Source organism: Sinocyclocheilus grahami, unplaced genomic scaffold (genome assembly GCF_001515645.1).
Source record: "Sinocyclocheilus grahami isolate Dianchi unplaced genomic scaffold, SAMN03320097.WGS_v1.1 scaffold193.1, whole genome shotgun sequence".
Classification (NCBI taxonomy): Eukaryota; Metazoa; Chordata; class Actinopteri; order Cypriniformes; family Cyprinidae; genus Sinocyclocheilus; species Sinocyclocheilus grahami.
The window spans coordinates 974,076-987,505 of record NW_015505372.1 but is presented as its reverse complement, the minus strand read 5'-3'; the positions used below and the strand labels follow the sequence as shown (position 1 = coordinate 987,505).

The 13,430-nt window shown below is 37.2% G+C and overlaps 2 protein-coding genes across 3 annotated transcripts in view; one reads left to right on the top strand and one right to left on the bottom strand.

The window, feature by feature from the left end:
- Positions 1-9,245, top strand: part of cdhr2 (cadherin related family member 2) — a 14,145-nt gene extending 4,900 nt beyond the window's left edge. Inside the window, exons 13-30 of the mRNA XM_016285177.1 lie at positions 98-253; positions 531-689; positions 861-922; positions 1,040-1,283; positions 1,552-1,791; positions 1,976-2,048; positions 2,188-2,772; positions 3,333-3,382; positions 3,508-3,665; positions 3,794-3,890; positions 3,974-4,062; positions 4,219-4,284; positions 5,461-5,608; positions 5,717-5,838; positions 6,285-6,398; positions 6,506-6,589; positions 7,841-7,904; positions 8,430-9,245. Coding sequence (XP_016140663.1) covers positions 98-253; positions 531-689; positions 861-922; positions 1,040-1,283; positions 1,552-1,791; positions 1,976-2,048; positions 2,188-2,772; positions 3,333-3,382; positions 3,508-3,665; positions 3,794-3,890; positions 3,974-4,062; positions 4,219-4,284; positions 5,461-5,608; positions 5,717-5,838; positions 6,285-6,398; positions 6,506-6,589; positions 7,841-7,904; positions 8,430-8,582 — 2,664 coding nt within the window. The 3' untranslated portion in view covers positions 8,583-9,245. The remainder of the gene's footprint in view (positions 1-97; positions 254-530; positions 690-860; positions 923-1,039; positions 1,284-1,551; positions 1,792-1,975; positions 2,049-2,187; positions 2,773-3,332; positions 3,383-3,507; positions 3,666-3,793; positions 3,891-3,973; positions 4,063-4,218; positions 4,285-5,460; positions 5,609-5,716; positions 5,839-6,284; positions 6,399-6,505; positions 6,590-7,840; positions 7,905-8,429) is intronic.
- Positions 9,246-9,678: 433 nt separating this feature from the next.
- On the bottom strand, positions 9,679-12,233 carry LOC107594929 (G protein-regulated inducer of neurite outgrowth 1-like). 2 transcript variants are annotated; one of them, XM_016285157.1, is made up of 3 exons: positions 12,126-12,141; positions 11,896-11,942; positions 9,679-11,647 (listed from the first exon to the last, which is right to left on the bottom strand). In XM_016285157.1, the coding sequence occupies exon 3, from the start codon at positions 11,561-11,563 to the stop codon at positions 10,043-10,045; it is 1,521 nt and encodes a 506-aa protein (XP_016140643.1). In that variant the 5' UTR covers positions 11,564-11,647; positions 11,896-11,942; positions 12,126-12,141; the 3' UTR covers positions 9,679-10,042. The 2 variants fall into 2 exon arrangements, with proteins under 2 accessions (XP_016140643.1, XP_016140644.1); XM_016285158.1 differs by lacking the exon at positions 11,896-11,942 and having other exon boundaries at positions 12,126-12,233.
- Between the last annotated feature and the right edge of the window lie 1,197 nt (positions 12,234-13,430).

Below are 13,430 nucleotides of genomic sequence, written 5' to 3'. Positions count from 1 at the left end.
AAAATTTTGTTGTTTTTTTTTGGGGGGATTTTTTTTTGTTTTTTTTTTTCCCCCCCCCCCCCCCCATGTGTTGATGATTAACTTATTTATGATCCAGGGGCAAAACAGCACGTTCAAGCTCCGTCTTGAGGGACCTGATAAGGATGCGTTCGCTGTCAGTCCCAGCACTGGGCTGGGAGAAAGTATTGTACAAGTGATAATAAAAGATCCATCTGCTGTTGATTATGAGAAGAATACAGTAATGTCTGTTCAGGTTTGTATATTAGGGTGTGTCTCTGGAGATTTCCACATATGTTAACCGGTCCAGTAGTTTGGACAATGCCAAAATTATCCCATATCTATCTATCTATCTATCTATCTATCTATCTATCTATCTATCTATCTATCTATCTATCTATCTATCTATCTATCTATCTATCTATCTATCTATCTATCTATCTATCTATCTAGAAAACTTGTTTGAAACTTGTTTTTGCAGTAGACAAAATTATAATCAAAAGCATTTTTAATACTTTGTTATATCTCACCAGATTATTGCTGAAGATGCTAGTGCAGACTTCACCTCTACGGCCTCTGTCATCATTAACATCAATGATGTAAATGACAACTTTCCTGAGTTTGAGGAGGATGCTTATGAGTTTTCTATTGATGAACACTGTGATGATGGAACTGTTGTGGGCGTCATTACTGTAAGCAAAATATCAAGTCTATTATCAAAATATCTTCTATTTGCTCACTTTTCCTTTTCGTGGTGACTAAACAATACAGACACAATCTGTATTGTTAAAAGCGCTATATAAATAAAGGTGACTTGACTAAGATTGATTGATCTGACACTCACTAGTGTTCCGGTTTGACAGGCAACAGATGAAGATGCCTTGGATGAAGGCAAACTCACTTACAAATTGATGCCCGAAAACATGTATGTTGAATATTCAGTCTGCTATCATAGGACAAAATTACTCAGTTAGTTAGTCATTGCAAGTTTGCCATAAAAAAGGTGTAAAATTTTCTTTTTTTCCCCCTAAATTAACATCAGGCTGGAGTTTTTCGATGTTCTTCCAGAATCTGGAACTATCTTCGTAAAAAATGGACAGCTTCTTGACAGAGAAGGCACCAATTCCTACTCACCCACCCTGCAGGCCATAGATTCAGATGGCAAGATTGGTACCACTGTTGTGATGATCAACATTCTGGATATTAATGATCAGACACCAGAAATGAACAGAGAACTTTATGAGGCCTATGTACAAGAGAACCAAATGTTAGAGCTTACAATCCAGGTAACTTTATGGATGTAATAGTGATTGAGAAAGCACCATAGACATCTGAAATGATGAAGAGAGATTGTGTGAATGTTTTGCATGCCACTCTTACTCGTGTAAGCAGTAGAGCATGGTGCTGGCAACACCTAGGTCGTGGACTTGATTTTCAGGGAACACAGAAAAAACTGTATACCTTAAGTTCACTGTGAGTTGCTTTGCCAAGTAAATAAATGTAACGGAAGTATCTATGTCTCTAATGGAAGACCTATTTATTTATTTTTGATAGGCTAGAGACGGAGACGACCCAGGTACACCAAACAGCAAAATCCAGTATCGCATTGACGACAGCCCGTTCAGTAGTAACTTTACCATAGACAAAGTCACTGGTTTGCTTAAAAACAGTGGTCTATTGGACCGTGAGGCTATTGACCTTGCCCCAGATGGTGTGATTGAGTTGGTGGTGATCGCTTCAGATATGGGCACACCATCCCTGTCCTCCACAGCCAAAGTGACCATCAACATTGGGGTGAGAATGCAGCATTTTTATAGCTAGAGATGAATTTTAAGACCACTTATTGATGTCTTCGCAATTATATGTATACATTTAAATGTATATAAATGTGCATATATTTATTTATATCGATTTAGACATATATTTAAGTATAATTCATTAACTTAAGTAACTAATTTTTTCTTTCTATTTTTCCCAGGATGAAAATGACAATTCTCCAAGGTACCTTGATCCTGCTCCCTACGAATTTAAAGTAAAGGAAAGTGAAAGTGGCAAGTAACGTGCTTTTTCTGAACAAATTTCAGTATGATTTTAAGTAATTGTTTAGTACATTTCCAGAACTGTATAATTATTATTTTTTAAATATGAACATTTAGCAAAAACTGTCAACTTTTTGTCCCCCCTCTATAGGCATATGGGTTGGCTCTTTGCGGGCTCACGATGCCGACCAATCAGACTTCAATAATCGTATCTTCTTTAGCATTACTGATGGCAGTTTTGGAAGTTTCATATTATTTTCTGAGGCCATCAGTGGAGGTTACAGGGGAAACATCACTGTTGATCCTGCTGTTGAGCTGGACTACGAAAGTGAACGGAAGACATACGATCTAATGGTAGAGGCCTCAGACTTGGGTCAGCAAAAGGTTAAGACTACAGTCAAAGTAATAGTGGTTGATGTGAACGACACTCCGCCTGAATTCCCATCTGACATGGTCCTGAATGTAAAAGAGAACAGCACCTTGTCAATGCCTCTGGGCACAATCAAAGGCAAAGATGTGGACACTGAACACTTTCTAGAATATGAGCTTGATTCTACTGAATGCCAGTGCAATGGCAGCAGAGGTCCATGTCCCGAAGAGTGGTTCAAAGTTGAACTTAACGGTGAAGTAATAACTAATACCATCTATGTTATTGACTACGAGAAATGTGATAAAGTGTTCTTGAATGCCAAGGTGGTGGATGTTTTAACTGAGAAGAGGAGTGACAGTACTGAAGGTGCGTTCTATTGCTTCATATGGTCCATTAAAATGTGCTTTCTTCATTTCTTTCATAGTATGTTCTGTTGTTAAAGGCATAGCTCATCCCAAAAATGTTCCAATTCATATAATTTTCTTTCGTGAATGGAGCACAACAGGTGTTTCTTATATATATATATATATATATATATATATATATATATATATATATATATATATATACTGTATATATATAAAAATGTGACGGTCCTTTCCAATTACAATTTTACATTTCTGGACACATATAATCAAACACAATCATTTATGTGACAAGAATTACGTATAAGTGATTTCACATTTTAATTGAGCACTTAAAAATTAAGAAAAACACAGGACATGAGGATGAATTGTTATTTTTAGGTGCATAATTCCTTTAACTTTAATGTATCTCATTGAGATTTGTTTTGTATTTTCCAATTTCCTCACTCACATTAACCAGTACCTTTAATCATTTTGGTCTTTATTGAGTGCACTGAATATTAATAAAATATTGTTCGTATTGTTTATGCAAAAAGTTTTAACATATTTCTGTTTCTCTAGTTGTAGTCATTGAGAAAGTTGAGGTGGGCTCATCTGTCGGCAGAGTTTATGTAAGTGTGATAGTTTACTTATTGACAATTTGCGGTCATTTGAGGACTTTTTTTATGTTACAATATAATGTCTTTGAATCTCCATAAAGTATGTCCCCGGGTTTGTTTCCTCTTACCATTTTAAGGCCACAGACAGAGACACAGGAGAGAACAAGAAAACCAAATTTGAAGTTACCACGGTGGACTTTGTCGGCAGTGAAGGGAATTCCTCAGAGAGTTTGTTTCTCTACGCTGACTCTGCTGATCAGGAAGATGCTGATGGAAGGTTCAGTGCACATATAAGGTGAGAAATTAAAATTCCTAACCTGTTTGTAACTCACGAATCAGAAGAAATAGAAACTACTCAATTGGCAACAGTCAAAATGAACTAAACTGGAGGTAAACAAGCAAATGTCTCTTCATAATGTCCAGGTCCCAGAAGGCAATGGATAATAATAAAAGAGGAAAGTTCATAGTGCAGGTGAAGGCGTCTAACCCTGATGGTCTCAGTTTCACCTCTGTGGTTGAGGTAAGGCATTCTCACCCCTACAATTTATTATTAATTCATTGTCTTGTTTATTTTGTTTATTTTCTATTTGCGTTGTTTTGCAGCTTCTCACAGTTGACAGCTCCTACAGAGTCAGTCTCAGATTTAGTGCATCTGTGTCTGAAGTCAATGCGAATTTGCCTCAAATCAGAGCGTAAGAGATGCTGTTTAAGATTGATTTGAATCTATTGATTTGTGAAGAAGTGTTATTTTAAAGGACACTTAGAGTATGATTCATTATTATTATTTATTTAATGCTTTTTTTAAATTCAGGTCAAAAGGAGTAAATGTGTTTGATATTTTTTTACAGGATTCTGATAAGTGCTACAAAAGCAACAGTTGAATTCTTCAATGTGTTTAGTGAGACAGTTACCCGGTAAGCTTCAGTCACCCATGTCCCCACATATACATATACATACACATACAGAAAACTAAACTGAATCTCACCAAACTCATGTAAACCTGAAATATCTGGATTTTTTTTCCTGTTATAATATGTATAATCCAGCAGGTGGCATATGCATCATAGACTAAATCCAATTCAGTTTGTATTTTCTCTCCCAAAGAGACTCAAAATTCCCTGTAGATTTCCTGTCTTGTCAGTACTACTGTTATTAAGCAAACATTCCCTTTATATGGCATAATTACAGAACATTCTGGATTTAAGCTGCAAGAGACCAGCAAAACTTTATCTACACTGTAAAGAAATTCCATCTATTTCAACTCAAAAGTCAGCAACTGAACTTAAGTTTTTAAGTTTAATCAGCTTAGACGTATAAGTCATTTTAATTTAAATGATTTTAAACTGACTTTTAAAAAATCAAGTTGAATCTCATGTAACTTATAAAAACAGTTGAAATAGCTCAACATATTTTGATGAGTTTATGTAAAAACATAAGCTGCCATGACTCACTGACACTGATTATATCGGTTTTTACAGTGTATTTACACTATATTTCTATTATTGCTCAAGGGACTCAAAAATTGTCAGAATTTACTCCCCCAAACCTGTATAACTTTATTTCCTCTGTGGAATATAAAAGGAGACATTCTAAAAACTATTCAGTGTTGTTATTGTTAACTAAAACTATATAAAAATGTAAATACATTATTTAAAATACATTTAAATTTGCATTGTGTTTATGCATATATCATATGCTTTTATCCAAAGTGACTTACAAAAGAGGAAAAAAATGCTTTGTTATATACAATGCCAGGTTTATTTGACAACCAGATTAGGAATAAGTACATCAATATTAGATGAAAACCTTAAAAATGACTTTAAAAATGAAAATCAGGAATGTTGCCTTGGCAACTAACTGAAATAAAATAAGCTGAAGATGAACTATTAAAAGTACTATACCTAAAACTGAAATAATAAAATTAATTAAAGCTAAATTGAAAATTTTAAAAGAAACTAATAGAAATGACAGAAGCACATAACAAAATTACTAAAAGTAAAATGAAAACTTAATATATACAAATGCTAATTAAATATATAAATAAATGTTATAATAGCATATAAATCATACAAAAATTATGTAATTTGCAGATCTGAAGAGACAACCGTTTTGGAGGCTTATTTTGTGTTCCCAAATGGCACAGCTCTTAACTATGATGCAGTGACCTCAATCCTGAATTCAGAGGAGGTCTATACGGAATATGGATCCCAACTAACTCAGCTTGGATTTACTGGCATTGTGAGTGACCAAAAAACAAAGCAAAACAAACAAAACAAAAACTAAAGTCGTTGTTCAACACATTAAGCTTGACATTTTTTCAAATTTCTTTTTTAATTTCCTTAACAGTCAACAACTGTTACCGAGTCTACAGAAGTGAAGGCAGAGGTATTCATCATGATTGGTTTGATGGCTGCACTGGCGATCGTTCTTGTTGTAACAACCACCTCTCTCGTGTGCATCAGAAGAAAGTAAGAACTACTGAATTACCCATATTGTTTGGTTTGCATGGTGCTCTTGGTACAGCTTATCAGTCTCTGTATTATACCATTCATTTGTATTTCCCATTTTTAAATAATGTGTAATATTTAAAGGTCTAGAATTAACCACCATGCCTCTGAAGTTAGATGGGAAGGCATTGCAGGTCATGTAGGGTGTATATACTATGAAGTCAACTTGCGTGATCCTGCCTGTCAGGCCTGTTCCCAACATCAGGCATGGAGCTAATACAGTGGCATTATGGAAGACCCTCTAACCTCAGTCTGGGTCACACACATTACAAATCTGCTAACCAGATTCAGCAGATTTAAAATAGCTCTTCTTGATGTGCACCCACACATATGCACAAGTTTCTTCATCCTGTCTGATGTGTGTCGGATTTGCAACTTATTGCTGCTGGTCTCTTTCTAACCTTTAGTTACAAGAGGAAACTAAAGGCAGCCAAAGCCATGAATTCAGCAGCCTCAGTGGTCATAAAGAATCAGAAGACCGGCCCTGTTGTTCCTGGAACCAACAAATACACCAAAGAAGGGTAAGACAGACATCATGGGCTGCCTAAAATGTTGACCTATTGTATAATTTTGAACAGGAATTCAGCAGCAGGCTGGGGTGTGAGATTGTCTGATATGTATTCCACAGAGCAAACCCAGTGCTGAATATGAATATTGACACGGCCACAGACCTAGGCTTTGATGAAGATGGCTCCAGCGCAGACAGAGAGAGGTATCATGACTGTACACTATAAACACTATTGAAAAGAAAGAATGAAAAGATGTTCATACTGTTGTACTGCTCAGTCCATTAATGAAGATTTTATAGACTCGCCAACAAACATGTCTCATTCTATATTGTCACTGTCATTCTATTTTAAAACTGTGCTAAATTACCAAATTTATTGAATTACTAGGATATCAATTTATTAAAATGGCAGTTTGGGGTCAGTAAGATTTTGAAAGAAGGGTTTTGAAAGAAGTTTTTGAAAGAAGTGTTTTATGCTTATTTAGCATAACAGTAATATTGTGAAATATTACGATTTAAAATAACTTTTATTTTTTATAAAATGTAATTTGTTCGTGTGACAGCAAAACTGAAGACTGGAGTAATGGCTGCTGAAAATTCAGAGTCACACGATCCTACAGAAATCATTCCTGCATTTGGTGCTCAAGAAATTGTTCTTATTATCATCAGTGTTGAAAACATTTGTGCTACAAAAGAACAGCTTTTATATTCAAATAAAACCTTTTGTAGCATTATAATGTTTTTACTGTCACTTTTAGAAAAAAAGACCTCAAACTTTTGATTTGTTGTGTATAGATCAAGGGGCATGTGACACTTATTATTAATCCTACTAAATGATCAAACACTAAATCAACAGCCCTATTAGTTACATAATGCATCGTAATTGTCTGGTCTCTCCGGAGGCGGTTTGTGATTTCATGTAATTACATTGGACAGTGAGAGGTAAAATGTTGTCTTACTTGCTCTGAAATGATCTAAACAAGATTATATCAGATTGCACATTCAAAAACTGACTTCACTGTAAAAGATGGAAGCCACTGACCTACAATGGAAGTGTTTGAAAGCATGTTTATCTTGTCATGGAAGCCCACATTCTGCCAATGAGCTTAAATGGCTTCTACAAAATCTATTTAAGATACAGTATGCCATATCCATGACAGATAGCATCTGTTTTCACTGATCTGTGGGTAATGGTAGATTATTAGTTTCAGTAGCAGTAGTTTTAGTTAAATGATGTTGTGATGTTGGCGACCCCATGTTTCTCAGAATCACACTAAGCTGAACCACATGCTAAATGAAGCATGTTTTTGATTTTATTTCAAGCTACATAACTGGTCCGAAATGTCTCTACTGGGAACATTTTTCCCCATAATGCCCCTCAAGTATTTATACAGAAGAGTGCAAATTTGTGAGATTCTGAATATGTGTGTATGCTGTGTGTTTGTTCTGTTTTAGCCTTAATTCCCTGGACTACAGCATTGATATGACCATGACAGAGAAAGACACTATGCCAATGACGGTAAATGTATTATTAAAATAAAGATAATATACAGTGGGGAGCAAAAGTCTGAGACCACTACTGAAAGTCAACATAATTTGTGAAACAATTAACTGAAAAAATAACATTAATTGAAAGATTTCTTATCATTTGTCGTGTCACCTTTTTGCTTTAATAACAGCAGCACTCGAGCTGTATGAATTCCATTCCAAGTTTCCATGTTCTCCAGCATGATTTGAGGCATTCGCGTTGTCACTCATTTGTTTATTTGATTGGTGACAGATCTAAAATATTTCTTATTCCATTTTACAAAAAAATAATAATAATAATAAAAAATAGAACCTTAAAAGTTAAGGTTCTCAATCACAGATTTTCAATGTGATGGCAGACATTTGAATTCCACAGTATTTCAAGCATATTTCCAATTTCTCTTATTGTGCAAAAAACATATTTTTCTATAAATGCTGGGGACACAACAGCAGAAAGACAGCATAAGTTCTTTAACTGAGTATGTTTTGAGTACTTATGTTTTCTGTTGTGCGGTAGGTAATTCAGGAGGAAGAGGAGGAGGATGAAAGGAATGAATCTCCATACATTGAGCCTCTGGGTGCTGCACTTGCCCAGCGAGAAATGAGGAGAGGTGCAGACAGCCCCGGTCTCACTTTTGCAAACCCTTCCATAGACACCACTGATCTCTAAGATTCAGTCTCTGACCTCCACCTATTTGCCATTTTTTATATGTGATCCTGCCAAAAAAGGAGAAAAGACTCAATTTCACAGTATATTCCATTTGGATAAACTTTAACTTTAAAGTTAACCCACTTTAAATCACCAATGCACTTTGAAATGTAAGAGAGAGAAAAAATCTCAATGCACTAAAAACAAGCAGTAATTCAAACAGTATTTGAAATTAAATTGTAGGCCTACTTACATTATTCTCTATTATTTTCCATCATTCTTTTTTCATATTCTGAACTTTTGGATTCTCCTATATGTAATACCTGTTCCTTAATTGTATTGTTTTGTCATACAGAAGAATCGAACTCTCTTAAAAAAAATAAACAAAAACAAAAAAACTAAGCTGCATCAACAGAAACTAAACTAAAACTGCTTGTGTATCCTGCCAAATATTACCTGGCACTAGTCTGCTAGTTTAAGTCTGAGTCAAATCAAATCAAATCAAATAAAAAAAACATACCTTGCTATGCCAGATTGGTGACCAGGGTGTATATATATATATCGTAAACTGTCTATATATGGTGTATTGTTATATGTTCTAAGTGCAATCATTCGATAGCATGTTCTGTGAATTAAAAAAAATAGTTAGGTATTTTTCTCTAATAAAATTGATCATATTATTAAAGTGAGTCACAAATCAAGTTTGCTTTTCCCTTGTAGACATGATTTAATTTCAAAACTATTCACTTTACAGTTCTCACAACAGTCACAAAACATCACAGGGAATGTAAGGCTTGAAGGTGGGCTTGTTATGGGTGTGCTGAGCTGAACTGAAAATACAAGACAAATCCATTGAATATTTACGAGGTTATACAAAAGCCAATAGAAAAAGAAGAGTCTAAAACTCAAAGAACACCAAACATTTTACTGTTGAAAAAATCAGAGACATCATCTATTACTTGTTGCCTGAAACACCAAGAATTTCTAGGGTAAGTTTTGCCTAATACACAGTACTTGGTACTGTCACTCTATAAATGTATTCTACCGTTCCTTAAATATACAAGATGAATTCATATAAACATATTTGAAATATATAAATATTAAAGGTAAAATTATTAGTGTAAAATATTGTAAAAGGGCACTTTAAAAGTGATCCTCACTGACCACAACAACATCAGGGTAGCACGATCTCGACAGAAGCAAGCAAAAACACACTCAAAGCAACAAAGCTGGTATAGGAGCCATTTTAAAATCAAGAGCGAGGATAAATCAAGACGACTGTGTTTGTGTGCAGTGTATCAAACCAAACCAAAATTGATGATTATCCATATAGGGGCTTCTTGTGACGCAGTGTCAATACAAGTCATTTTCAATGTCTTAAAGGGGCGTATCATCGAACAAAACCCAATCCTGTGCACATCCAAAGTGCACAAAATCTGGAAAGATTGTCTGTTAAGATAGTTTGGACCACCATGCCTTCCTTAGTTTTCCTGACGTGGTCTTGAACAACAACTTGGCCGCCAGATGTTCCTGAACCTCTGGCGAAAATTATTCTGCCGACGCCTGCCACTCTGCACCGTCTTTTCCTCACTTTGTCCTTTGGCCAGGCTGCTTTCACCAAGGTCTGATGTGGGGGGAGGACTGGAAGGCATCGACATAGATGTTTCGGTTGGGTTTGCTGGCAGAGCATCTGTAGGAGAGGGCAAGGCCAAAGGCTGTTTATTCTGCTTCTTTACCTGTTTCTCCAGGTGCTTCTGGATGGCCGAGCCCAGCACTGCCACCTCCATCACCGCACCATACACCTCCCAAGTCATTCCCTTTTCGTCCCAGCTCACCTCCTGCACAGGTTCTGGCACTTCTTCTGGTGTCACCCCGATCCGTGGTTCCGGCTCGGGAAAAACCTCAGGTGCGGTCAGAATGATCGGGGTCATAGGAGCAGTGGCGACGGAACGGAATTCCACCTGAGAGCTCACCTGCATCTCGGCATGTTTGGTCTGTGCCGCATCTGTACTACACTTGTTGGCGAGTTTTCCAAAGGTGCTTGGAAAAAGGAACGCTGCGGAGCCCTCTAGAGGAGTCATGGGGCTGGTGGCCACTGACTGGAACATCACCTCCAGGCTAACCTGTGTTTGCACGGTTTGTGTGCGTCCAGGCAACCGAGTCAAGGTGAGTGTTTCTTGCGAAGGCCGTCCGGAATCCTTGGACTCAGTTGATTCGGTTTTCTTCAGTTTTACCTCCACATCTTCAGGCTTTGTGGGCTGATCTTTCAGACTGCAAATGTTCACTTCCATGCCTGTGCTACTTGCATCTGTTTTCTGTGGGGTTCTTGAACCTTTGCTTCCAGAGTTTGTCTCGTTGCTACTATCCCCTGGATCTCCAGGCAATCTTGGTTCTTCATTGGTGGTATTCTGCTCAGTTGATTCGTGGCTTATGACGCTGGTCTTCTGGACTTGACTGACTTCAATCACATTTGCCACAACGATGGAACCATCGAGACTCTCTTCCTCAGTCACTCCTTCACCTTTAACCGAAGAGACAATCTCGGGTTCAGTAGGGCAGCTGGAAGTCTTCTGCTCCCCAAACTCCATGTCCTCCTCGTCCTCTAAAGTGCAATCATGGTTGGTCACCAATATGGTAATCTCCTGGTCCAGGTTTCGTTGGCTAGATGCCAAGCACAACTTATCTGCTGGTTCCTCTGCCTGGTTAACACTCCTCTCTTGTTTGCATGCTGCCGCAGGTGGTTCATCGCTTTCGACTGCTGTTTGAGTGGAAGATAATTCTTCTTCTAGTCGCTGCTCATATGGAATTACTGACTTGATCTGATCTGATGTAACCTCTTGGTCAGGTTGCTCCTGGATGCTGCCACAGATCTCCTTTTGGACTCTTTTTTCATCAGTTACGCTGTCGTTCATAAGGGGCGAATAGTCATTGGTGTTTATACTTGTGCTGGTCCCCGAGCCAACTTTCCAAACTTCAATTTCTGTCAGAACAGGACCCTCCATGGGTTCAGAGATGGGTTTGTGTTGATCTGGAAGAGGGGGAGTAGAACGTCTGAGCTTCACGGTTTCACGCCACTGATGGTTTTGCTGGAAAAAATTCACATAAATGCATTAGTGCATTAATCCAGGTGCAATGAAAAATTAGCACTTGACATTCATTTATGATGGCACACACACAAAAACAGTCATTTTTTGAAAACACTACATTAGGTCAAATTAATTTCAAATCTGATTGTTTTGTAATGATCTCAGGCACTGAAAAACAATCATGATTTATGTTCTTGAAATAATTATAACATAAAATTACACACAAACTTCAGTCTTACAATACTTACAGGAAGAATAGTATCGATTGCCAATAAACCGATTCCTCTTTTATCCCCTAAAACAGAGATCCAATTATATCATGGCAGCTGTCTGCTTCAGTTCATCCACACACACACACACACACACACACACAGACACAAAACTTGTTAAAAAAAAAAAACTAGCGGTACCCTCTGAAAACAAAACTACGACGGCACACAGTGAGACCACAATTGAAAAACACCCCAACTACACGTACCTCAGCTGCACGACAGATCAAACGCTGTATCCATGTTTTCAAAGATTTCACAGCCAAAGCATATCTTCACTCTCCAAGCTCCTCTTTTAGGTGCTGGTAATGATAAGAGGCAGGCTGTAGATGGTTTGTTTTCCAGAAGAATCTCAGTGGATGGGTTTTACTGTGGCTGAGAGTACTGAAAGCTTCTGATTTTTAGTTTCCCTGGAAACCAGACTCAACCTGGCAGTGAGTGGTAATGAAACGACAAAGTATCTGTAGCTTTTTAATCAGAAGCAAATGATGGTGATTAAAATCCATGTGTCGAAAAAAACATTAAAAAAAAAGTAAAATAAAAAAAACCAAAAACCAATGCTCTTATGTAATAAAACCTCAGAAGAAATACATTTACTTTGGCAGACAAGATACTAAAAGGGTGCACCAGTAATGTCTTTGTGAGCTCTGGAACAATTTTTTTTATACAGTTTAGTTTTTCTAATATAACAGAATCAATATATAGCCTATAGAATGAATTCACATTTTCATCATTTTTTCCCCCACATGAGACAAATAAGCTCGTTGAACGTTGAATGATCTGACATTTTCATCTTTTTTTTTTCACATGAGAGAACAAAATTAGTGTAAAGTGGTGGACAATTTAGGTCACTATACTGCTGCAATTATGTAAAAGACCATCTAATTAATATTCTTTCTGAATTGTATTGAATTGCAGGCTGAATGGTAACTATAACATGGCTTTTTGGATTCATGCATGTGCTCGCACACTGGTCCATTGCACCTCACCATGCCATGTAGTGTGTTTCGGAGAGCTGTATTCTATCGCCTATGTTCTCACCATAAAAATCGAGGGCTTTTGCCAATCTCACGCTCCCACAGAATATTTGTTGCCTAGCAACCAGCCATGTACATGCAGGGGGGTGGGGGTAGAGTGACTGTGTTCATGGTAATGGTGGTGGTGGTGGTGGTGGGGGGGGTTCAGACAACACATGCCATATTCTGAAAACAAGAGGATGCTGCCTGATGATGGCAAATGATGATGAGGAGGAGGTGGATAGGGATGTAAAGAGGATGGGGATGTGGAGGTGGAGAATACAGGGGAGAGAGCCAAAAGTGCTGGAGATCAACTGTAAATTAAGTCACGGTGAGAAACCTTTCCTCAGGATGACACTGTTTGACATTTGCATCTACCACAGACATGAACGCTAATGGGTACATCTTGACTGCTTATATCTTCAATATACAACAGATATATTTATTATTTATAAAACACAAGCAAAAAGTTTTTTTTCATGCATCGGCCAATTTTGA